At 48.4% G+C, this 21,214-nt stretch overlaps 1 protein-coding gene across 1 annotated transcript in view; it reads right to left on the minus strand.

Moving 5' to 3' along the window:
- Positions 1-1,879: 1,879 nt before the first annotated feature.
- Positions 1,880-21,214, minus strand: part of LOC115092899 (E3 ubiquitin-protein ligase MARCH5-like) — a 57,843-nt gene continuing 38,508 nt past the window's right edge. Inside the window, exon 6 of the mRNA XM_029604313.1 lies at positions 1,880-2,414. Coding sequence (XP_029460173.1) covers positions 2,217-2,414 — 198 coding nt within the window. The 3' untranslated portion in view covers positions 1,880-2,216. The remainder of the gene's footprint in view (positions 2,415-21,214) is intronic.

Consider the following 21,214-nt stretch of genomic DNA (forward strand, 5'->3'; position numbering starts at 1 on the left):
ATTTTCCTCTATTTTATATCCCCGCCCAATTTTTTTCTTAGTTCAGTCACTGCAGCAACAGTCCTTGACCAAAGGCCACAAACCACAGCTCCTTTCATAACCCTGCAATAATGAGCCCTAAATGCAGCCGCGAGGGGCCACTACGCAATGTCTGGGACTCCCACCCCCACGTGCTGTGAATGTTGCCTCCACCAGCAGCCTTAACCTGGGCCAGCGTAGGGAGTGGAAGACCAGACCTGGAAACTGGACCCAGATCCTCTGCATGGCAGTGCCACTGAGCTGGCCCTCATCCATCCAGTGTCCCTCAAAGTGCCCCGTGAACCCCAGCTCATGCTTTTCAGCTGCCCTTGATATCTCCAACATGTAAAACTCCTTTTTTCATTTTATTTTCTGTAAGAAAACAGGCCAATGCAGTTGAGAGCTTAGGGAGGTCAGCGCACACAATGCCGCCATCAAACATTTTTAAAGCCACCCTGCCATTGATTTATGCTGAGCAGTTTTGTAGTGGCCTGAATACTCGTTAGTACCAGTGATCACCAGTCAACTCGATTTTTTGCCTACACAAAAAAATAATTATCCACGTGTTCAATAATGTGCTCATTACACAGAAATTCACATAGTGAACCTTGTCATAACCCCATCAGTCATCTCTACACAAGGAAAGGAGGCAACATGAAATGTCCACACACACATCACCTCTTTTCTGTTCATCCTACTAAATAATCAGTGTCAGACACTCTGCGGTCTGGGGATGAGCAATTTACACACATCTGGGTACACTGAATGGGTTTCTGCCATTCTGTCTTTGTATATTCATTCTCTTCAATACACCTGATTTGTCATGCTGGTGCAATAATCTGCAAGGATATGGACCATTTACTAGGGCTCTGGAAAAAAAAGTTAATAAAATCTGAGTTTCTGGGGCCTTTTAAAGGGAAGGAAGCCAGGATGTGTGTATGTGGATGGATGCAACGAGAAGAAAAATCTTTCCTCGTTTCTGAGTATTCGAAGATAACATACAAACCACCACGTATTGCCTCCTGGAGAAAGTGTATGCAAATCTGTCTCGTGCATATTCATTGTGGCTGTCCTGAAAACCTGACTGGTTAGGTGTGTCCAAAGGCCTGGGTTGAGACCCCCTGACTTGAAGAGCAAATCCTATCACCTACAGTATTCTGATAATTTTTGGATATATTATTTTGCCAAAATTTAAACATGTTTTATTAATATTTTCCAATTCTTTATGGACTTAGAGAAATACAAGATATGGTTATAAATTGTTTAACCAAAAATTTAACAAATTCAAAAGCAAAAGAATGGTAACAAGAGTGATCATCTTGGTTTCCAATAACCCCAAACTCCCATCATGTCCTACAGGTTATACAACACTGCTTAGATCTGGACTGAGACCAGGTTAGTCTGCATAACTGCTTGGCAACTAGCCCTGGCCAGGGACCTTGAGGACTGGGCTTCAAAATTATTGAGTTCGACTAAACATTTATAAGTGACATTGTCACCCTATGAAAGAGCTGCAGTGAGAACTGTGAGATGAATGGCACGAGGTAAACCAAACCCGTGCTTAGGCATGGTCTTATAGGGTGAAAATTACCAACAGTAAGTATTATATTATAAAGCACCTAATCATTTTTTGTGTGTATGTGCTTTATAATTTAAAAAAAAAACCCATACAATATTTATTAAGCGCAACAGTAAAAGGTTTATCCCTCCCCCCTTCACTGTTTATGGTGAAACAGTCCAGATGACAAGAGTACCAGAAACAGTGGCAGGATGAGGGGTGCCACTTAATCCAACAATCTGAGTGATGACACTAAGACTGTCTGAAGGATCATCCAAAAGAGGGCAAAAGGCTGACAAGCGAGGTGGAGGGCATAATTTAGAGGCCTTTTTTTTTTTTTTGGGCTTAAGGATATAATTTGCTGCAGTTCCTAGAGGGGAAAATATTCCAGACACACACTTGTCCAAAAAGTGCTATAAGACTTGCTAGATCCTTAAATGTTACCCTGGGGGCAAAAGTTCTGCTGTAGTCCCTCAGACATGAGCCCCTTTACTAAAGAAACGGACAAAGCACACAGCAGATCCTTAACTGGAGAGGGGGCAGGGGAAAGAAAGGTTCTGCCTCCTTTTCTTGGTAGGGTGCAGGAGTCTGCAGTGCACGGCTGACAGTCGCCGAGAAAGAGGATGAGCAGGCGCGGGTGTTAAGTGATGTTCTCCTCGCTGCCACTGTCTTCGTTGTTAGAGCGTGCTGTTGGCTTCTCCTCTTCTTCCTCCTCCTCCTCGTCTCCATCCATCTTGTCTGGATAGTTGAGGATGCATCTGTTAGCCTGGATTAGATACTGTTGCTGCTTAAAGTACACCTTCAGCACGCCTTTGATTGCAATGAAGGCAATCCCGCCCTGCCCGGGGAAGAGAAGGAAATCATATTGAGAAATATAGAGATACCCAAACCACTCAGCCCATTATTGAAAATCATGCTGTGGAGCCTGCAGTATGAATTAGTGAGCACTGAGAGTATCTGACAAATATTACAAATCCTACCATTCAATTCACAGGCATTATGGCTTCACAGGGGAAATAAAACACACTCAACTCACACAGGATGTGCATTGGGGGTGAGAGCTGGACGGTGCAGGGGGCTGGGCCTAAGGCTCAGGTCTGTCTGGGCTAATGGCCGACATAGAGATGGTGCCTCCTAGCACAGGAGGGGATGGAAGGAGCTGAAGGATGACCCTTACTGAGCTGAAGCACCCTCGCCGATGGCTTTGAGAAGGGAAAGATGAGGGGGTAAGCAGGAGTTAAAGGACTATAACCTGTTACACTGATTTTATTGCACATGCTCCTACCTCTTGCAGAAGAATTGGAGAACAGCCTGCAATCTAAGTATTCTTATAAGTTTCTTTTGCTGGCTTTTAGCTGCCTAGCTTTTTTAAATGACATTTTTACTTTTTTTGGTTCAATGGATTCTGCTGTGGCTTTACAGAAGCTGCTACTTTGAAAATGAACCTTAGTCTTTATCCACTCCTGCCTTAGTAGTTTATCTTCATAGGGGATCACAGACCATTGTATTCAGGAAAGCTAAAGCAAATGGGGTTAAGAGCTTACTCATTCTACTGCCTAGCCGAGAGGAACCAGACAAAGGGCTGCAGTCTATATTTTCTGGACTATAACTTTGGAATTTCTCCTTCGTTTTTACCTACCTGGCTTTTTTTCCCCCATATTGTAATGGGTTTTATTTTCCTTTCTTAAACTACATTTTTTGTTTACTTTATTTTGAGGGAGTATTGAAATCAGAAGCAGCCTGAGCTGCGCATTGAAGAGGACCTCTCCCTGGTGCTGGCCTGGGAAATTTGAGACCTAAAGTTTGGAAGAGGAGAGAGACAGTGGGGTAATATTTGCCTGCATTTTTTTGGCTTTAGAATTTATAAGAAAACAAATGAGCTTATTTCTGAGTCCTTTGAGCCATCCTCTTTCCCTCCCCAATCACATTCTCCAATTTATAGACAGTTTTCCCAATTAAAAGGACATTTTCACAACAAGAGAGTTAATCAGGGATTTGGATACAAGAACAAGAAGGTAACCCTGCCTTATAAAGAGATTAAGTGCTGCCCCCTTGTAGTTACCGACAACTAACGTCAAATACATTTACAGGACTTTACATTACATTTAGCATTCCTACTCCCTTAGCAACTTAAGTATAGTGTGCTTGGATTTCAGTAAGGTCTTTGATGCAGTTCTGCATATGTGACATAAACAGCGGTCCCTTGGGATAGAAACTGGGTGGTCAGAAGGCAACAGAGTTGTGGTAAATAAGTCCTTGCTACAGGGGGAGGGCATTATGAGCAAAATGCCTCAGGAAGTCACTCCTTGGATCGATTCCTTTCAACAATTTTAGGAGTACCATTGCAGCAGAATTGTTGGGAAAGGTTTGACTTTGGGATGGCGCTAATGTTTAAAAAGGAGATAGAGAAGTTTTTAAACTAAATTATGATGAAGGCTACAATCACTCAGGAGTGCATGGTCCAGAGAAAGGATACCAGCATAATGTGGAAGTTAGAATATCCTGATAGAGAGGTTGTGGCTGAGAGAGGAGGAGCCGGGTGCATTTAAATAAAGAGCAGAGATAAATAATTTCACACTACACAGGCTTTGAATTGTCTGCATGCGAATACCAGAAGTCTGAAAATAAGATCAGAGAATTGGAATGTATGGCACTGAACAAAGATGTAGTTCCCTGTACGAACCCAGATCAGTCCAGACTCCTGGGCTTTGCCTCCCTACCAGCAGATGGAGACAGAGAAAGTTTCATTGACACTGTACATAACCCAGTGTGGCACCTGCAGTCCCTCAGTATTTCTCTGTTTCTAGCAGATGGTAGTTGGTGTAAAAACCTACAGTCTAGAGAGAAAGAAAGAAAAAAAATGAAAGATTAAAAGACAAGAAAATTTCTGGATCCTCCCGGGGGTTGTGAGGTCCTGGTGGGGCCACTCCCCCTGGTTTGAGGCAGATGAGCAGGGGGTTGGTGACCCTGCTGGTAGCTTGATCCAGAGGGGCATGGGGTGGATATCGGGTGATCTAGACCCCTTATCCCCCAAGCGACAACAGAACCGGATGGTGGTTCTGCACTGCAAGCCCAGTGGAGCAGAAAAGTATCCTTTTTATACGGTTTCTTTCTCTCCAGACTGCAGGTTTTATTTACCTGCTTTTTTAAATTACATTTTTGTCCTGGGCTTTCTCGCTAAAGTTTGGCAAAAACAAGACAGATATAGCCAATAGGGATGTGAATCGTTTTTTGACGATTTAAAATATCGTCCGATATATTTTAAATCGTCAAAAATCGTTAGGGCCACGATACAATACCAATTCCCCCAATTTATCGTTAAAAAATCGTAAATCGGGGGAAGGGGGAGGGCAGGAAAACCGGCACACTAAAACCCCCTAAAACCCACCCCCGACCCTTTAAATTAAATCCCCCACCCTCCCGAACCCCCCCAAATGCTTTAAATTACCTGGGGATCCAGCGGTGGTCCGGAACGGCCCCCTCAATTGAATCCTTTTGTCTTCAGCCGGCGCCATTTTGCAAAATGGCCACCGCAAAATGGCGGCGGCCATAGACAAAAACGATTCGACGCAGGAGGTCGTTCCGGACCCCCGCTGGACTTTTGGCAAGTCTTGTGGGGGTCAGGAGGCCCCCCCCAAGCTGGCCAAAAGTTTCTGGGAGTCCAGCGGGGTTCAGGAAGCGATTTCTTGCCGCGAATCGTTTTCCGTACGGAAAATGGCGGCAGCAGGAGATCGACTGCAGGAGGTCGTTCAGCGGGGGTTCCAGACCGCCGCTGAACGACCTCCTGCAGTCGATCTCCTGCCGGCACCATTTTCCGTACGGAAAACGATTCGCGGCAAGAAATCGCTTCCTGAACCCCGCTGGACTCCCAGAAACTTTTGGCCAGCTTGGGGGGGCCTCCTGACCCCCACAAGACTTGCCAAAAGTCCAGCGGGGGTCCGGAACGACCTCCTGCGTCGAATCGTTTTTGTCTATGGCCGCCGCCATTTTGCAGCGGCCATTTTGCAAAATGGCGCCGGCTGAAGACAAAAGGATTCAATTGAGGGGGCCGTTCCGGACCGCCGCCGTTCTGGACCACCGCTGGATCCCCAGGTAATTTAAAGCATTTGGGGGGGGTTCGGGAGGGTGGGGGATTTAATTTAAAGGGTCGGGGGTGGGTTTTAGGGGGTTGGCTCACGATTTTAACGATTTTTCACGATATTTTTAAAACCCAAACGGCAACAATACGATTCCCTCCCCCTCCCAGCCGAAATCGATCGTTAAGACGATCGAGGACACGATTCACATCTCTAATAGCCAATGGTCTGGATCTTTTCTGATCCGCCACACAGCTTGGGCTCCTGGAACTGGAAGCTCTGCATCAAAGGAAAATGTTGAGGTCTATGTATCTTTATTTGTTCTCAAAAACAAAAAAACACAAACCATTTTATTTATTTATTTTTCGTTTTTATATACCGGAAGTTCCTGTATACAATACATATCACTCCGGTTCACATTTAACAGAAATAACTATCGCCGGGGAGGCAGTTTACATGGAACATATCGAATATAATGAACGGATAATAATCAAAGTAAAATCTATTATGAAACAACTAAGATCAACTAAGAAAACAACTTGAAACATATAACTGATGCAATATGAACATTACAATAATGCTGCAAGACAAGGCTGGAAGTTTGTTTTTCTTGCTTTTAGCTCTCTGGGAAAGCTTGATGGAAAAGCCAAGTCTTGAGTTTCACTTTGAAAGTAGTATGGCACGGTTCAAGGCGGAGGTCCGGTGGTAGTGAGTTCCAGAGAGACGGGCCTGCTGTGGATAGAGCGCATTTCCTCAGGGTAGATTTTGCAGGTTGGGTGATCATTCTATTCTGGTATGCCCTTCTGGTTGGTTTGTTAGAAGAGTGTAGTTGAAGCTGGAAAGTTAAGTTGAGTGGGGAGATGTTATGTAATGCCTTGTGAATCATCGTGCAAGTCTTGAACTGAATCCTATATTTGATGGGAAGCCAGTGGAGATGCTGGAGGATTGGGGTGATATGGTCCCTTTTTTGGCATTGGTAAGGATCCTTGCAGTAGCATTCAGAACCATCTGGAGTGGTTTGGTAGTGTATGCTGGAAGGCCTTGCAGGAGTGAATTACAGTAGTCTAATTTGGTAAGGATGATGGCTTGGAGTACTGTGCGGAAATCCCTGTAGAGTAGAAGGGGCTTTAGTTTCTTTAGAACATGTAATTTAAAGAAGCATTCTTTTGTAGTGTTATTTATGAATTTATTGAGGCTGAGTCTGTTGTCTAGTAGTACTCCCAGATCTCTGACTTGAGGTGCGGTGGAATATCCTGAGGTGTCTGGAGAGTTGTTGGATGTTGGCGGGGTAGAATGCTCCGGTGCTATTATGAGAATTTCTGTTTTTTTGGTGTTTAGCACCAGATTGAGGCTGGTTAGAAGATCGTTGATGGATGAGAGGCATTTTTTCCAGTAGGCCATGGTTTTTTGTATGGTCTCCGTGATAGGGATGAGAATTTGAATGTCATCCGCGTATAAGAAATGGGTGAGCTTGAGGTTAGTAAGTAGATGACAGAGTGGGAGAAGGTAAATGTTGAAGAGGGTGGGGGAGAGTGATGAACCTTGTGGTACCCCCATCTTGACTTGGATGGGGTGATATTCCTTGTTGTTTATCTTAACTTTGTATGTTCTGTTCTCTAGGAAGGACTTAAACCAGTTGAAAGCTGCTCCAGTGATGCCGATGTCTATTAGTCGTTGTAGTAGGCTAGGGTGGTTCACGGTGTCGAACGCTGAGGAAAGATCCAGCAGCGCGAGGAGACAAGGTTGGCCTTTTTCGAGATTGAAGATAATGGTGTCCGTTAGTGTGGCTAATAAGGATTCGGTGCTCTTTTTCTTTCGGAATCCATATTGGTTATTGGTGAGGATAGTGTTGTCTTCGAGGAATTCAGAAGGTTGTCTGTTGACAATTTTCTCCATAATTTTAGCTAGCATAGGGAGGTTAGCTATGGGTCTATAGTTAGCCAGATCTGTAGTAGGAAGGTTGGGTTTTTTGAGTAGAGGTTTGAGCAGTGCTAACTTGAGTTGGTCAGGAACTTGACCTTGGGAGAGGGAGCAATTAATGATATCGGCAACTGGCTTGGCAATGCTGTCATGGATTGAACTCAGCAAGTTTGAAGGTATATGGTCTGAGGGGTGAGAGGACGGTTTTATCTTCTTAATGATATTTGTTATTTCTAAGGTAGATGTGGGTTCAAGAGATTCGAGCACTGCTGTGTGTGTGTTGGGTTGAGAAGCAGTTGCTGTATCTGATTGCTGGCTGTGGTTGCTTGCGAGGCTTGCGTGCGGTGTTGGCCCTTTGAGGGGGGCTACGAGGGCTGTGATTTTGTTGTCGAAAAAGTCGGCAAGTTCACTGGCTTTTTTTTAGAGCTTGGTCATCTGGGATGTTTGGTCCGGGAGGTTTAGTGAGGGCTGAGACATAAGAGAAGAGTGCTCTTGAATCAAATGAGAAGTGGTGTATCTTTTTGGAGAAAAATTCTCTTTTTGTTTTGTTGATTTCGTTTCTGTAGGTGTTGAGGCATGATTTGTAGTTGAGTAGGGTTGTTGTAGATGGGCTTTTACGCCATTGGTTTTCCTTGCTTCTAAGCTCGTGTTTACGAGACTTTAGTTCTGTGGTGAACCAAGGTTTCCTGTTGTCTTTGTCCGGGTTGATAGACTTTGTTGTCAAGGGACATACTTGATCTGCAACCTTGTTGGTGATGTTGATCCATGATGAGGTTGCTGAGTTAGCGTCGGTGAGGTCCAGATTCATTAGTTCTTTGGCTAGGTGTTTACTTAGGAAACAGTGTTCAGGAGATCACCTGACTGAGATGTTAATTGTTTGGGTTAAGGGAAGAGGCTCAAGGATCTTTAACATTGAAGAGATGACTCGGTGGTCAGTCCAAGGAACCGCAAGGCAGGTTGGGGTGGAGTGGGATGTAAGACCTTCGTTTATAAAGATCAGGTCTAAGGTATGACCAGCTTTGTGGGTAGGTTCTGTAACAATTTGTCTGAAACCCATATGGTTGAGGGAGGAGAGAAGGATTTTGCAGTTGGAGGAATGAGGTTGGACATCCACGTGGAGGTTGAAGTCTCCCATTAAGATAGCCGGTTTTCCTGAATTTAAGTGTTTTGCTGTTAGTTCTATGATTGGGGAAGGGTCTGATTCCAAAAGACCGGGAGGAGCGTAGATTAAGGCGATAGTCAGATGTTTAGAATTGAATAAAGCGAATTCCATATTGGCTATGGTATTAGATGTCTGCAATGTCAGACCTAGTGATTTTTTGGTTGCTAAGAGGAGGCCTCCTCCTCTTTTTTTGTGTCTGGGTATGGACAGTATGTCGTAGGTCTGGATAGGTAGCTGGTTAATTAGAGTTGTGTCAGTTGGTTTTAACCAGGTTTCTGTGATGGCACAGATATCTGGTTTAGAGTCGGATAGGAAGTCATTGAGTATGTGCGTTTTCTTGGATATGGATTGCGCGTTAAACAGTGTGATTGAGAAAAGAGCCAGGCCAAGGCATTGGGTGATAGGTGTCGGCATAATGGGCCTGAGTCTCTGTTGGCGGTTGTGGTGGAGTGGTGTGGTGGGGAGCTTGGGTGCTCTCCACCTTAGGTTGTGGATGATGGGGATGGTTAGGGGGTACATGATGGGAAAGTAGCTTGAGAAGTTGGTTGAATGCTGAAGGCAGGAAGATGTAATCTGGTGCAGGTTGAATGTTGGAAGAGGTTGTCTGGTGTTGATTAAAAGCTGGTAGGTGGGGAGATGTAGTTTGTTGTAGGTTGGTTGTCGAGATGAACGCTGGTTGCTTAAGGAATTGGTTGGTTAGACTTTAGATGAAGGCAGGGGGTCCCCGAGTGGGTGGTGGCGATCGCACGAATCCCAGTAGAAGTTGATGAGATGCGGTTTAGGGCCTGGAAGGCGGAGCGTTGCAAACACGGCTGCGAAATCCGTTAATGGGAAACGTTAATTAAGCAGAGGTTTGTCTGTGGCCATTCCGGGGTAGGGATCGGGGCTCCTTCGGGGCTGCAACTAAGGGGCGAGACAAAGGGGCAGGCCCCTTTGTCGCGCGCCAAAGGCACGCGACGCCGGGATAAGCGGCAGGGATTTAAATCCCCCGCTTACCTCTGCTGCTGACGTGTCTGTGCTCGCTGGTAGGCTGCTTCTCCTGGGTGGGCGGAGCTGAGGAATTTAGAGGAATCTGTGCAGAATGAGGGTTCCTGGGGGGTGGGGGGGATGTTTCAGCAGCTTCTCTGCCTGCAGCGACCACCAGGTGTTGGCTCCATGGCGCTGAATGACTTTTCCCCCTGCTTGCCGATGAGGAGCTGGTTGTTCCGCACCTGTGGGGAGGAACAGCGTGTGCATGTGACAAAAGCAGCATGGTGGGCGGGGTTCTGCGTAAAGCATGGCTGCATCAGTAGAAAAGGCTTTGCGGGTGACAGGGTCTAGCGCTAAGGTTTTCCCCATCAGCGCGGAAACAGCAGCCATTTTCGATTTCCTAGCAGTGGTGGCGGGAGAGGCAGGGGAATCCCCTCATTGATTATCTCCCGTGGTTCCCTGTCCCGCGGAGGTACAAAGAGGCATTTGTACAGAGGAGGAGTCTGGTTCTGGTACAGATCTTCTGCCAGTTTTAAATTTGCTAACGCGCAAAGCTTGTTTAGCAGAACAAGCAGTGGGAGATGCTAGGTCTCGGCTCTAGTTTCCATGGATTCTCAGCCACTCAAGAGACCTGAGCTATTGAGAAGCTCTTCAGGCCTTCGATGATTTTCGCTGCTAGATATTGAAGGGATCCTGGGCCTAATCGTGCTGAAGATGCAGCCAGGATTTGCTTAACTGTGGGGTAGGCAGCAGCAATGGTTCTTTTCCCAGATGTGTAGGTGTGCGTGCACGTATTCTTGCCGCATGGCGGTTGCAAGCGCAGAAACCTGTGTGCACAAGGCCGCGGCCTAGATGTGAGCACGTACTTCTGTGACCTAGACAAGCACGTATTTGCACAGGTAATTGAGCATGACCTAGACTGGAGCAAATATTTGCGTGGGTACTTGTGCATATAAGACTGCAACCTAAACTTGAGCGCTTATTTGTCCTGGAGGATTGTGCATCTTTGCCCAGGTGACATTGGTGTGCATGCAGCAGGCTGCCTAGAGCCGAAATTCAGGAGAACTAGGTGCCTTGCAATCGGTGAGGCTTGCGGTCTGATATCAATTCAGTCATCACTCTCTCTCCATTTGTGTTAGTGCTGGTTAGATGCACAAAGCGATTTGACTACTATAGCATTTGCCATGTTGGGACATCCCCTCAGCCTATGGTGTCTCTGGAGGGAAGAGGCATGGGAAGCGAGACAACAGCCAGTTCATCTCTTCCCGACGGCAGAAGCTTTCCCGAGAGAGCAAGGTTGGCCCTATGGGCTCTACTATAGATCCATCCTCCTCCTGGGTGGAATGTTTCCGGGGCCTGCAGACTTTTCTGCAGGGGTGCCCAGTGAAGGTGAAGCACCCAAATTATGTAGGGATCATGTACTCGGGTCTCCCATTTGTCAGTCACATCAGGCAAATGGCACAGGGAGGTTTTCCTTGGTAATGTTAAAGGAGATGTGGATCATGAGACACTGGAGGATTCCAATGGGGAATTGACTTTCTCACCTCTAGAAGAGGGAGAAATTGGATTTGATTGACAGCCACTTCGGACTCTGCTTAAGATTTTTTTTCTTTTTTCAGAGATGTCTTGCTGAAGTTGTTGGCTCATGACCACACTCGGCATGGCCCAAGTCTGTTGGTTCAGATTCTGAACACGCTTGGTGTGGCCACAGGTCATTTTTATGTAAAGCGTCCTGTTTCTTTCCCTCCCCCCCATATCCAACTCAAGAGATATTGGATTTAAAGAAGTTAAATGCAGCTCTCAAGGTTCCCCGTTCCTACATGGAAACTCGAGGTCCAACTCTGAGGCTGGCATAGTGGCCATATGCAAGGGAGAGTTCTCTGTCATCTCTCACCTTTACACAGGCATATCTGTACATACCCATCAGGCTGGAGCACCACAGACTCCTGAAGTTCATGTCATAAGGGAACATTTTCGGTTTAGGCTACACATACCTTCACCAAGATGATTGTGGTGGGGGCAACCACATTGCAAAAGGAGAGTATGTTGGTGCATGCTTGTTTGAACAATTGGTTCATTCGTGCAAAATCAGAGGACCTCTGTCGACAATCAGTACAGAAGGTACTGATGCGCTTGAAGTCTCTACGATGGGTGAACCTAGCAATGAGCCATTTAGTCCTCTTTCAAACTTTGGAGTATCTGGGACCTCAGCTCAACAGGCTGGCAGACAGAGTGTTTCCCAAGGAGAGAGACTGCTGCAATTACAGAATCAAATGAAGCTTCTGTGAGAGCTTTTAGTCCACAGGGTCTTGGGACTATTTATAGGTCCTGGGTTCTACAACATTAACATTGGAATTAATGCATTGGATGTTTGCATAAGTGAGGCCTCTGCAGGGGGGGCTCTTCTCTCCCACTGGAATCAGTTATTGGAAGAGTTTCATCTTCCTCTTCTGTTAGAGGGGGAAGCCAGGGAAAGTCTTTCCTGGTGGCTTACTCACACCATTCTCAAGTGTGGTGTGGAATTGGAGGTTCTGAATTGGGTAACAGTCACCACTGATGTAAGCCTCTCCAGATGGAGGGTAGTGTGGCAAGATCAGTCAGCTCTGAGCTCTGGTGCTGCCATAGACTTGAGCAATTCTTCTTTGTCTTTACTCCATGGCCGCTGATGGACAAGGGATTACAGTGGAAACATCCAGGCAACATGATCCTGGTAGCTCCAGAAGAGCCACATTGACCATGTTGATCAGATCTGATCAACATGGCCATAGATGGGCCCTGAGGTTTGGACATCAATCAACTCTTTTCCACCAGGGCCCAATATTTTCAGGTCAGGCAACTCACTTCTGTCGCACAGCTCTGCTTCTAAGATGAGACGACTGAGATAGAGGGGATATTCCAAAGCAGTTATTTCCACCTTATTGCAGGCTAGGCAACCTTCTACATGCTTGACATATGTGCAAATTTGGAGGATCTTCAAATCCTAGTCTGCTATTGTCAGAGTGCAGCCTCAGTCTGTTCAGGCTATTGTGTCCCATACTTTGGCTTTTCTTTTTTTGGCAAATTATAGTTTTTATTGCAGAATAGAGGCACAATAAAGTACAAAACATCAAAGACAAACATTTTTCACATTGCATTTCGTGCTTTCTAATCTTCTTGCCATCTTTATAACATGAAATTTGACGCTTGTTCCCCTTTTAAGTGTATATAGAATCCCCCCTCCCACTGATTGTTTACATCCAATACCAAGTTGTACATCAGACCAGTGTGCTGTCATATCACATATAAAGAAAAGAATACATATTTGAAGCCCCAGGGTACTCTCTATAAGTTGTGGGGTTGGTGGTGTCAACCTAGATAAGTAATCTCTTAATACTTAAACAACACTAGTAGGTCTCTCGGGTTTGTCCTGAGCACTTATCCAGGATAGTGCCTGTAGTTCGGAGATGCGACGAGCTGACCATATTGCCACCAGGAATACAGCAACGTTAAGAGGCGTAGTGACAGACTGCGTGTTGGTTTGAAGGAAGCCCCCGCTAGGAAGTCTAATACTAGATTGAGATTCCATAGAGGCACCGGTCACTTTAGGGGTGGTCGGAGTTGTTTAACACCTTTCAGGAAATGGGTCAAATCTGGATGGGTTGCTAGCCGGATACCGTCCTCTTCGTTGGTAGTTCTGGAACCATCTCTCGACAGTAAGGGACCAGGCGTTTGTTCCCCCTGGACTTCTTCGCAAATTTGACACAGGCAGGACTCCAATTCAGGCTGTGCAAAGAGAGTGCCTTCTGGCCTTCTTGGGCGCTGGTGCCATTGCCTCCAGCTTCAATGTGCAAGTGTAGCTGTAAACACGGCTGAGTGTGTAGTTGTGCGCACGAGGTGCGCTCAATTATGCGCTCATCTGTATTGGACGCGTGCAAGTTAGGCACATCAGCTGACTGGCCTGCCCCACGCATATTGCCGGTCGAGAAGGAAAGACTGTGCCGCCGACCCCTGTGCATAAGATGACGCCCCCCCGAGGGTCTCCACTTGTGTGGACCCTTGCACCGGATCGGGGCCTAGCCCAACTAAGGCTGCTCAAACCAATCAGTGCTCCCTTTTAACCTTGCCGGAAGAAGAATGTGGTACGGCAATCCGAGCTCTGGAGACCGGAGACTTGAATTTAAAGATTTTTTTCTTACATGGTCTTGGTGCTTACCAATCGTGTGCCAGACGGTCTCCAGCTGCGGAGGGAAAGGGAATTACCTTCACCGCCGTGCTCGATTCTGTACCCGCTGCCTTTCAGCCACTTTGGGGGCTAAGTCCACACCGGGAACCGGCTACCGGACCAAGGCACACCTCTGTGGGATATCAGAGATCACCTCAGGAATTCTCGACTGGGGGAGGGACCCTTAGGTATCACCGCAGGAGAGCGGGGCTCGATCTTCTTAAAGGTAAATTTTGTTTCTTTGCTGTAATTCTTAACACTATTCTAGTGTGTGGGATAGTGTCCGCATCTGCTAGGAGATGGAGAGATATTGAAGAGCTGAGGTTACTGCAGGGGTATATCTAGAGAGACGTCAGCTTTGAAATCTGACTACGTCTCCCATCTGCTAGAAGAAGAGCAGGACCATCTGGCTACATGCTAGAAAATGGGACTATATGTTAAGGATGGCATAGAACTGCAGGAACAGTACCATATTCTTTTTTTATTTCATACTAGCTGTACCCGGCCACACGTTGCCGTAGCTCAGTCTGGTTTAATTTCACAATGCGCATTAGCTCTGCTCCGGCCTTCCCAACTCCCTCTCCCCCTTCCCCGGCAGTGGACGGACTGGCTCAGCGACTCTTCTACCCTTTCCTCCTCCTGTGTGTAACTGTCCGGCAGTCCCTACTCCCTCCCCCAGCGGCAGAGGAACGGTCTGAGCCGTTTCTCGGAGCAGCGACTCGTCTATCGTTTCCCTCCTCCCCTCTGTGACACCCAGCACATAGCGCAGAGCTCTATGGTCCGCACATGCTCGGTAGAGCTGCTCTGTACTGCGCATTTGCGGTCTGGTCAGAGCCCATTTATATTGTAGATAAATATGTTGCTTTTACATCCAACAGATGGCACTGTTTTTCCCAAAAAGCATGGTTTTACCTGTCACAGGTGTGACATCTATATAATATAGGTATATAAAAACACGCATGTATTGGAATGCAACGTTGTGTCAAAATTTCAAAGCAATCTGTGAAGAACTTTCAGAGATTTAAAATTTTGAACAAACGAACATTTACATTTATATAGATAGTCTTAACTATATCAAATGTAACCCTTATGCTAATGTAAACCACCAAAGTGCCATGGTAATAGAACAAGTAATAAATAAAATACAATGTCTCTATGGATATAAATTCTACATCTGATGGTGAAAAGCTTGGCGGTGGAGATAGCATTATATTCTCTCTTCATCTAGGCAGGAGGCTAACAAATTAGGCAACCCCAATAATGGGAGACTTCAACTTTCCCAATACTGATTGAGTCAATGTCTCATTAGACGTGCTAAGGTGGTAAAGTTTTGTATTAGTGTATAATCTTGTACATACTTTTCTGTCTTTTTGAGAGAAGAATACTGTCATATAGTTACGAGTTTTATGTAGTTTGTGTCTCTGAGAAATGCTTTGTGTTTTGCATTCACCTCACCCTTTGTTCACAGAAAGTAGTCTCCATTGCTGTGCACCAAGCAGGCACATAGCTAGTAGGGAGTACTGTGTAAGAAAAGTTAACACATAAGCTTGTGTACTGTAGTAGCCCTCCCCCCTCTCTTTTCTAGAAGCTGCTTGGCACATGTTAATGCCTACACACTGCCCTCCCTTTCTCCAAGCTTCAAGGTCACAGATAGATGCTGGACACAAAATGGAAAAAACTTGACTTAATTAGAAGTATACCACCACCACTTGTTTAGAGCAAGCCAAAAGATAGAGTTAAAAGGTTTTGTGTCCAGGCTTCACTAATTTATTTTATTTTTAAGCTTTTATAGACCGTTGTACAAGTATAGACCATCACAACGGTTTACAATAAGGCACCCAATAAACTACAATATAAAAGTTAACAGTGCCGTTCTCAAACATCTGGTACAAAGTAACATATAAAAATGTTAAAAAACAGAACCAAGTCTTATATCATGACTATGCATAAAATCTAAATCATATATAAAATAATAATGCCATATATATATATATATATATATATATATATATATATATATATAATCATAAAAATAATATTAAAACTAGAGTTTATAAACTATCAAAGCAATATTCTTAAATAAATGCAAGGTGATCAAATTACTATATCAAACTTTTACTACACAGCCATTCTTTATCTTTCCTGTTCCGTACAAAATGCTTGTTTAAACAGCCATGTTTTTAGCATTCCTTTAAATGATTTATAATTTTGTTGAGTTCTTAATTCTAATGGCATTCCATTCCATAATGTGGGACCGGCTAGTGACAATGCTCATTCCCTGACTTGTGCCAAAAAGAAAATTATTACTTAGCTGCTAATTTTCGTTCCTGTAGTACCATGGATCAGTCCAGACAGTGGGTTATGTCCCCAATCCAGCAGATGGAGTCAGCACAAGCTTTGAGGGGGCGTATCCATATATACTACTACCCCCTCTGCAGGAGTTCAGTATCGAGTATATCAAAGCCCGAGTAGAAACCCCCGAAGGATCAAGTTTGTGGAAACAGATAATGAAAACAATTGTAACCGCAACAAGTAAACCGCAAACATCCTACCAACTTGTAGGGAGCTGTGAAAAACAGTGAAAAGAAACGACTGTGAAGACACGGAACACTGCGAGCAAGAAGTAACGCAGAGCAGAGCAGGATCAAGAACCCAAATGCGGTGGGCGTCTGGACTGATCCATGGTACTAGAGGAACGAAAATTAGCAGGTAAGTAATAATTTTCTTTTCCCTGTACATACCTGGATCAGTCCAGACAGTGGGATGTACCCAAGCTTCCCTAAATCGGGTGGGGTCCTGCGAGGCCTGCTCGGAGAACCTGCTCGCCAAAGTGTCCAGAGATCGAAGAGGCGAGGTGCAGACGATAGTGCCTCGAGAACGTGTGTAACGACTTCCAGGTGGCTGCTCTACAAATTTCTTGCGAGGATACCGAGCGAGACTCCGCCCAGGACGCCGCCTGAGAACGTGTAGAATGCGCTACGATTCCGGGTGGGGGAGTCCGACCTGCCCCAATGTAGGAAGCAGCAATGCCGGCCTTCAGCCATCTGGCAATGGTAGTCTTTGAAGCCTGAGACCCCTTCTTAGGGCCGGAATAGAGTACGAAGAGACGGTCAGAGGTCCGGAACTCGTTTGTAGCCTCCAGGTAGAGACGCAAAGTGCGCTTTACATCCAGGAGACGGAGAGACTTCGGCTCTGAGGAAGAGAAGGACGGCAACTCCACCGTCTGGTTCACATGGCATGCCGAAACCACCTTCGGAAGAAAGGAAGGAACGGTGCGAAGCGAAACTCCAGAGTCGGAGAAACGGAGATAGGGCTCTCTACACGACAGAGCCTGCAGCTCCGAGATGCGTCGAGCGGAACAGATGGCCACAAGAAACACAGTCTTGAGAGTGAGATCCTTTATCGTTGCGCTGCGCAGCGGCTCGAATGGTGGTCCCGACAGGGAGCGAAGCACAAGGTTAAGACTCCAGGAGGGACAAGGGTCCCGTAACGGAGGACGCATATGCTTGATACCCTTGAGAAAACGAGCAATGTCAGAATGCTGTAGAAGAGAGCCCCCATCGCTCAATAGCGAACCAAGTGCGGCCACCTGAACCCGTAGTGAATTATAGGCGAGCCCTTTTTCCACCCCCACCTGTAGAAACTGAAGGATCTGAGGTACAGAAGCCTTAGCAGGTCTCGTGGCCTGGCTGGTACACCACAGCTCGAACACTTTCCAGACGCGAACATAGGCCGCCGACGTCGATGTCTTTCGTGCCCGCAATAGTGTGGATACTACCGCCTCCGGGTAGCCCCGACGCCGGAGCCTCTCAAAAGCCAGGCCGCAAGACAGAAGAGTTCTGCCTGCTCGAAAAATACCGGGCCCTGATGTAGGAGCTGGGGGAGGTGCCCCAGCCTGATTGGCCCGTCGATCACCAGCTGTAGCAGGTCCGCAAACCAGGGTCGTCTGGGCCATTCCGGGGTGACGAAAACCACGGTCCCCTGATGGCTTTCTATTCTGCGGAGCATCCTGCCCACCAGGGGCCACGGAGGAAAGGCGTAGAGCAGAAGATGTGGCGGCCACGGGAGGACCAAGGCATCCACTCCCTCCGCGCCACGCTCTCTCCGGCGACTGAAGAAGCGTGGAGCCTTGGCGTTGAGAGCGGACGCCATCAGATCTAAGTGGGGAGCCCCCCACCGATGGACGAGAAGTTGCATCGCTTTGGTCGGAGAGAGACCACTCTCCTGGGTCCAGCAGTTGACGACTGAGGAAGTCCACCTGGACGTTGTCCACCCCGGCGATGTGCGAGGCCGCTAGCCGGACGAGATGACGCTCCGCCCATTGCATCAGCAGCGCCGCCTCGAGCGCGACCTGCACGTGCCTCCTTGTCGGTTGATGTAGGCCACGGTGGTAGCGTTGTCTGATAAGATTCTGACCTCCCGGTTCCGAAGAAGCGGGAGGAAATGTCGCAGAGCTAGCCGGACCGCTCTGGTTTCGAGACGGTTGATTGACCACGTCGCCTCCACCGTGGACCACGTCCCCTGCGTGGCGCTTCGATCGCAGACTGCACCCCAGCCTGCTAGACTGGCGTCGGGGGTCACCACCACCCAATTTGGCAGATCGAGGGACACGCCACGGGCCAGGTTCGACGGATCCAACCACCAGCCCAGACTGTCCCTGGCATTCCGCGGGAGCGGGAGAATCATCTGGTAGTCCTGCGATACTGGTTTCCAGCGGGAGAGGAGCGCCCACTGTAAGGTCCTGAGGTGCGCGAAAGCCCAAGGTACAAGGTCGATGGTGGACCCCATCACTCCCAGGAGTTGCAAGTAGTCCCAGGAGGTGGGCTCTGGTAACGCAGAGAACCGTCGTGTGTGATCTCGCAAGGATTGAGCCTTGTCCTGGTGCAGAAAAACGTTGCCCAGCCGGGTGTCGAAGGTCGCCCCCAAAAAATCCAAGCGTTGCGAGGGCCTGAGGGAGCTCTTGGAGAAGTTCACTACCCATCCCAGGGAATGTAGAAACCGTACTACTCGAGTCACAGCTGAGCGTCCCTGATCGAATGACTTCGCCCGGATGAGCCAGTCGTCCAGATAAGGATGAACCAGGATGCCCTCCTTCCGGAGAGCTGCAGCCACGACTACCATAATCTTGGTGAAGGTGCGCAGCGCCGTCGCCAATCCGAACGGGAGAGTCGTGAACTGAAAATGCTGATCCAGAATTTTGAAACGAAGGAAACGGTGGTGGTCCGGGCGGATGGGGATGTGCAGGTAGGCCTCCGTTAAATCCAGGGAGGCGAGGAACTCCCCCCGATGCACCGCCGCAATCACTGACCGGAGCGTTTCCATACGGAACCGAACGACTCGAAGGGATTTGTTGACTTCCTTGAGGTCTAGGATAGGCCGGAAGGCACCGTCCTTCTTTGGCACGACGAAATAGATGGAATAGTGGCCCGAGCCCACCTCTCCGAAGGGCACGGGCGCAATAGCGCCTATCTCCCGGAGTCTGTCCAGAGTCAGCTGCACCGCTCTTCTCTTGAGGTCCGAGCCACAGGGAGAAAAGATGAACCTTCCCTGCGGGGGGCGGACAAATTCCAATGCGTAGCCGTGTTTTATGGTATGCAGGACCCACTGGTCCGAGGTGATCCGCGCCCACTCCGCGTAGAAATAAGTTAGCCGGCCCCCAATCCTGGGGACCGGGGAGTAGGCGCGACTGGCATCATTGTGAAGACTTGGTAGAGGAGTTCCCGGGTCCGGGAGTAGTACGTGCGGGCCAACGCCTGCGAAAGGAGCGCAACCAGGGCTGAGACCTGGGGGCGGATGGCCGGGAGCCCGCCTGTCTGTATCCCCTGTAGCGCCGCTGTGCTCTGGCTCTGGTCCGAGAAGAAGAAAACGCTCTGGATGGTCGAAACCTATCCTCCGGCAGCCGATGAACAGCATTCTCCCCCAGGGACTTGATGATCTGATCCAAATCCTCCCAGAAGAGGAACTTGCCCCTGAAGGGAAGAGAGCCCAGACTCGACTTAGAGGATGTATCAGCCGCCCAGTTGCGTAGCCACAGTAGTCGTCGTGCCGCCACTACCGATACCATGGATCTTGCGAGGACCCGAAAAAGGTCGTACGAGGCGTCCGCCCCATACGCCACTGCGGCTTCCAGCCGATCCGCCTGGGCAGCCTCATCGGCCGGCAGGTTCTGAGATGTGAGGAGTTGTTGCACCCAAAGGAGGCTAGCCCGCTGGGCAAGCGAACTGCACATCACCGCCCACATACCCAGCGCGGAGACCTCGAAGACCCGCTTAAGGAAAACTTCCGACTTACGATCCTGTGTGTCCCGCAATGCCGCACCTCCCGTTACTGGGATAGTCGTTCTCTTCGTGACCGCCGACACTGCGGAGTCCACCTTTGGGACCTTGATAAGGTCCAGAAAATCTTCAGGGAGCGGGTACAGCTTTTCCATGGCCCGGCTGCCCTTCAGGGAGGCCTCTGGGGTGTCCCATTCCCTGGTGAGAAGTTGTAAAAACGAGTCATGAATGGGAAAAGCCCGAGCCCTCAGCCGAAGTGCCACCAGGACTGGATCTCCCTTCTTTGAAGAAGTGACGACAGCGGGAGCTACTGGGGCAGGCGGGTCCAGATCAAATTCCTGAAGGATCTGCGGGATGAGGTCGTCCAACTCTTCCCTCTGGAAGAGACGTAGGGTACGCGGATCATCCCCTTCTTGCGTGCCGTCCCCTTGACCCCTGTCCGGGAGGTCAGGTCCCTGTCCCGCTGGGTCTGGCACCGCCCCCACTGCCGCGGGCGCAGATCAGACCCGGGTAGGAGGGCGGGAGGCCCCCGCTCCCGGAGGGTTGGGGGGGGCCGGCGCCGAGGGCGACATCCATGGGATCTTAGGTGGGGGGGGGTCCCACAGGTGTTTCCAGCCCCTGCAGATAAGCTGTATGCATGAGCAGGATAAACTCCGGAGAGAACCCCGGCCTGCTCGGGTGCGCTTCGAGGGGCGGCGTGGTTCCTGCTCCCTGGCTCTGGGTGCTTGGTTCCTGCACCAAAATCGGGGGAGCACCCCCGCTTGTAGAATCCTCCAGAGAGCCGTTCTCCCTCGTGGCCTGCGCCTCAGGGCGCTCAGAATGTAAAATGGCCGCCGTTCCCACCAAAAATGGCGGAGTGGCCGGCCCGCGCCGCCCGGGCAAAAAAGAGAAATCAGTAAGGGACTGTGAGGTACCTTCCCCCCCGGGAAGGCATCGTGCACAGATGCCCTCCCGGGAAATCCGGGACCCCGGGTCGCCACAGGCCACACAGCGTGACGGTCGCGGCATCGGGATCGCCGGAGGAGAGAGGAAAAA

This window comes from Rhinatrema bivittatum, chromosome 5, assembly GCF_901001135.1.
Source record: "Rhinatrema bivittatum chromosome 5, aRhiBiv1.1, whole genome shotgun sequence".
In the NCBI taxonomy this organism is placed as follows: domain Eukaryota; kingdom Metazoa; phylum Chordata; class Amphibia; order Gymnophiona; family Rhinatrematidae; genus Rhinatrema; species Rhinatrema bivittatum.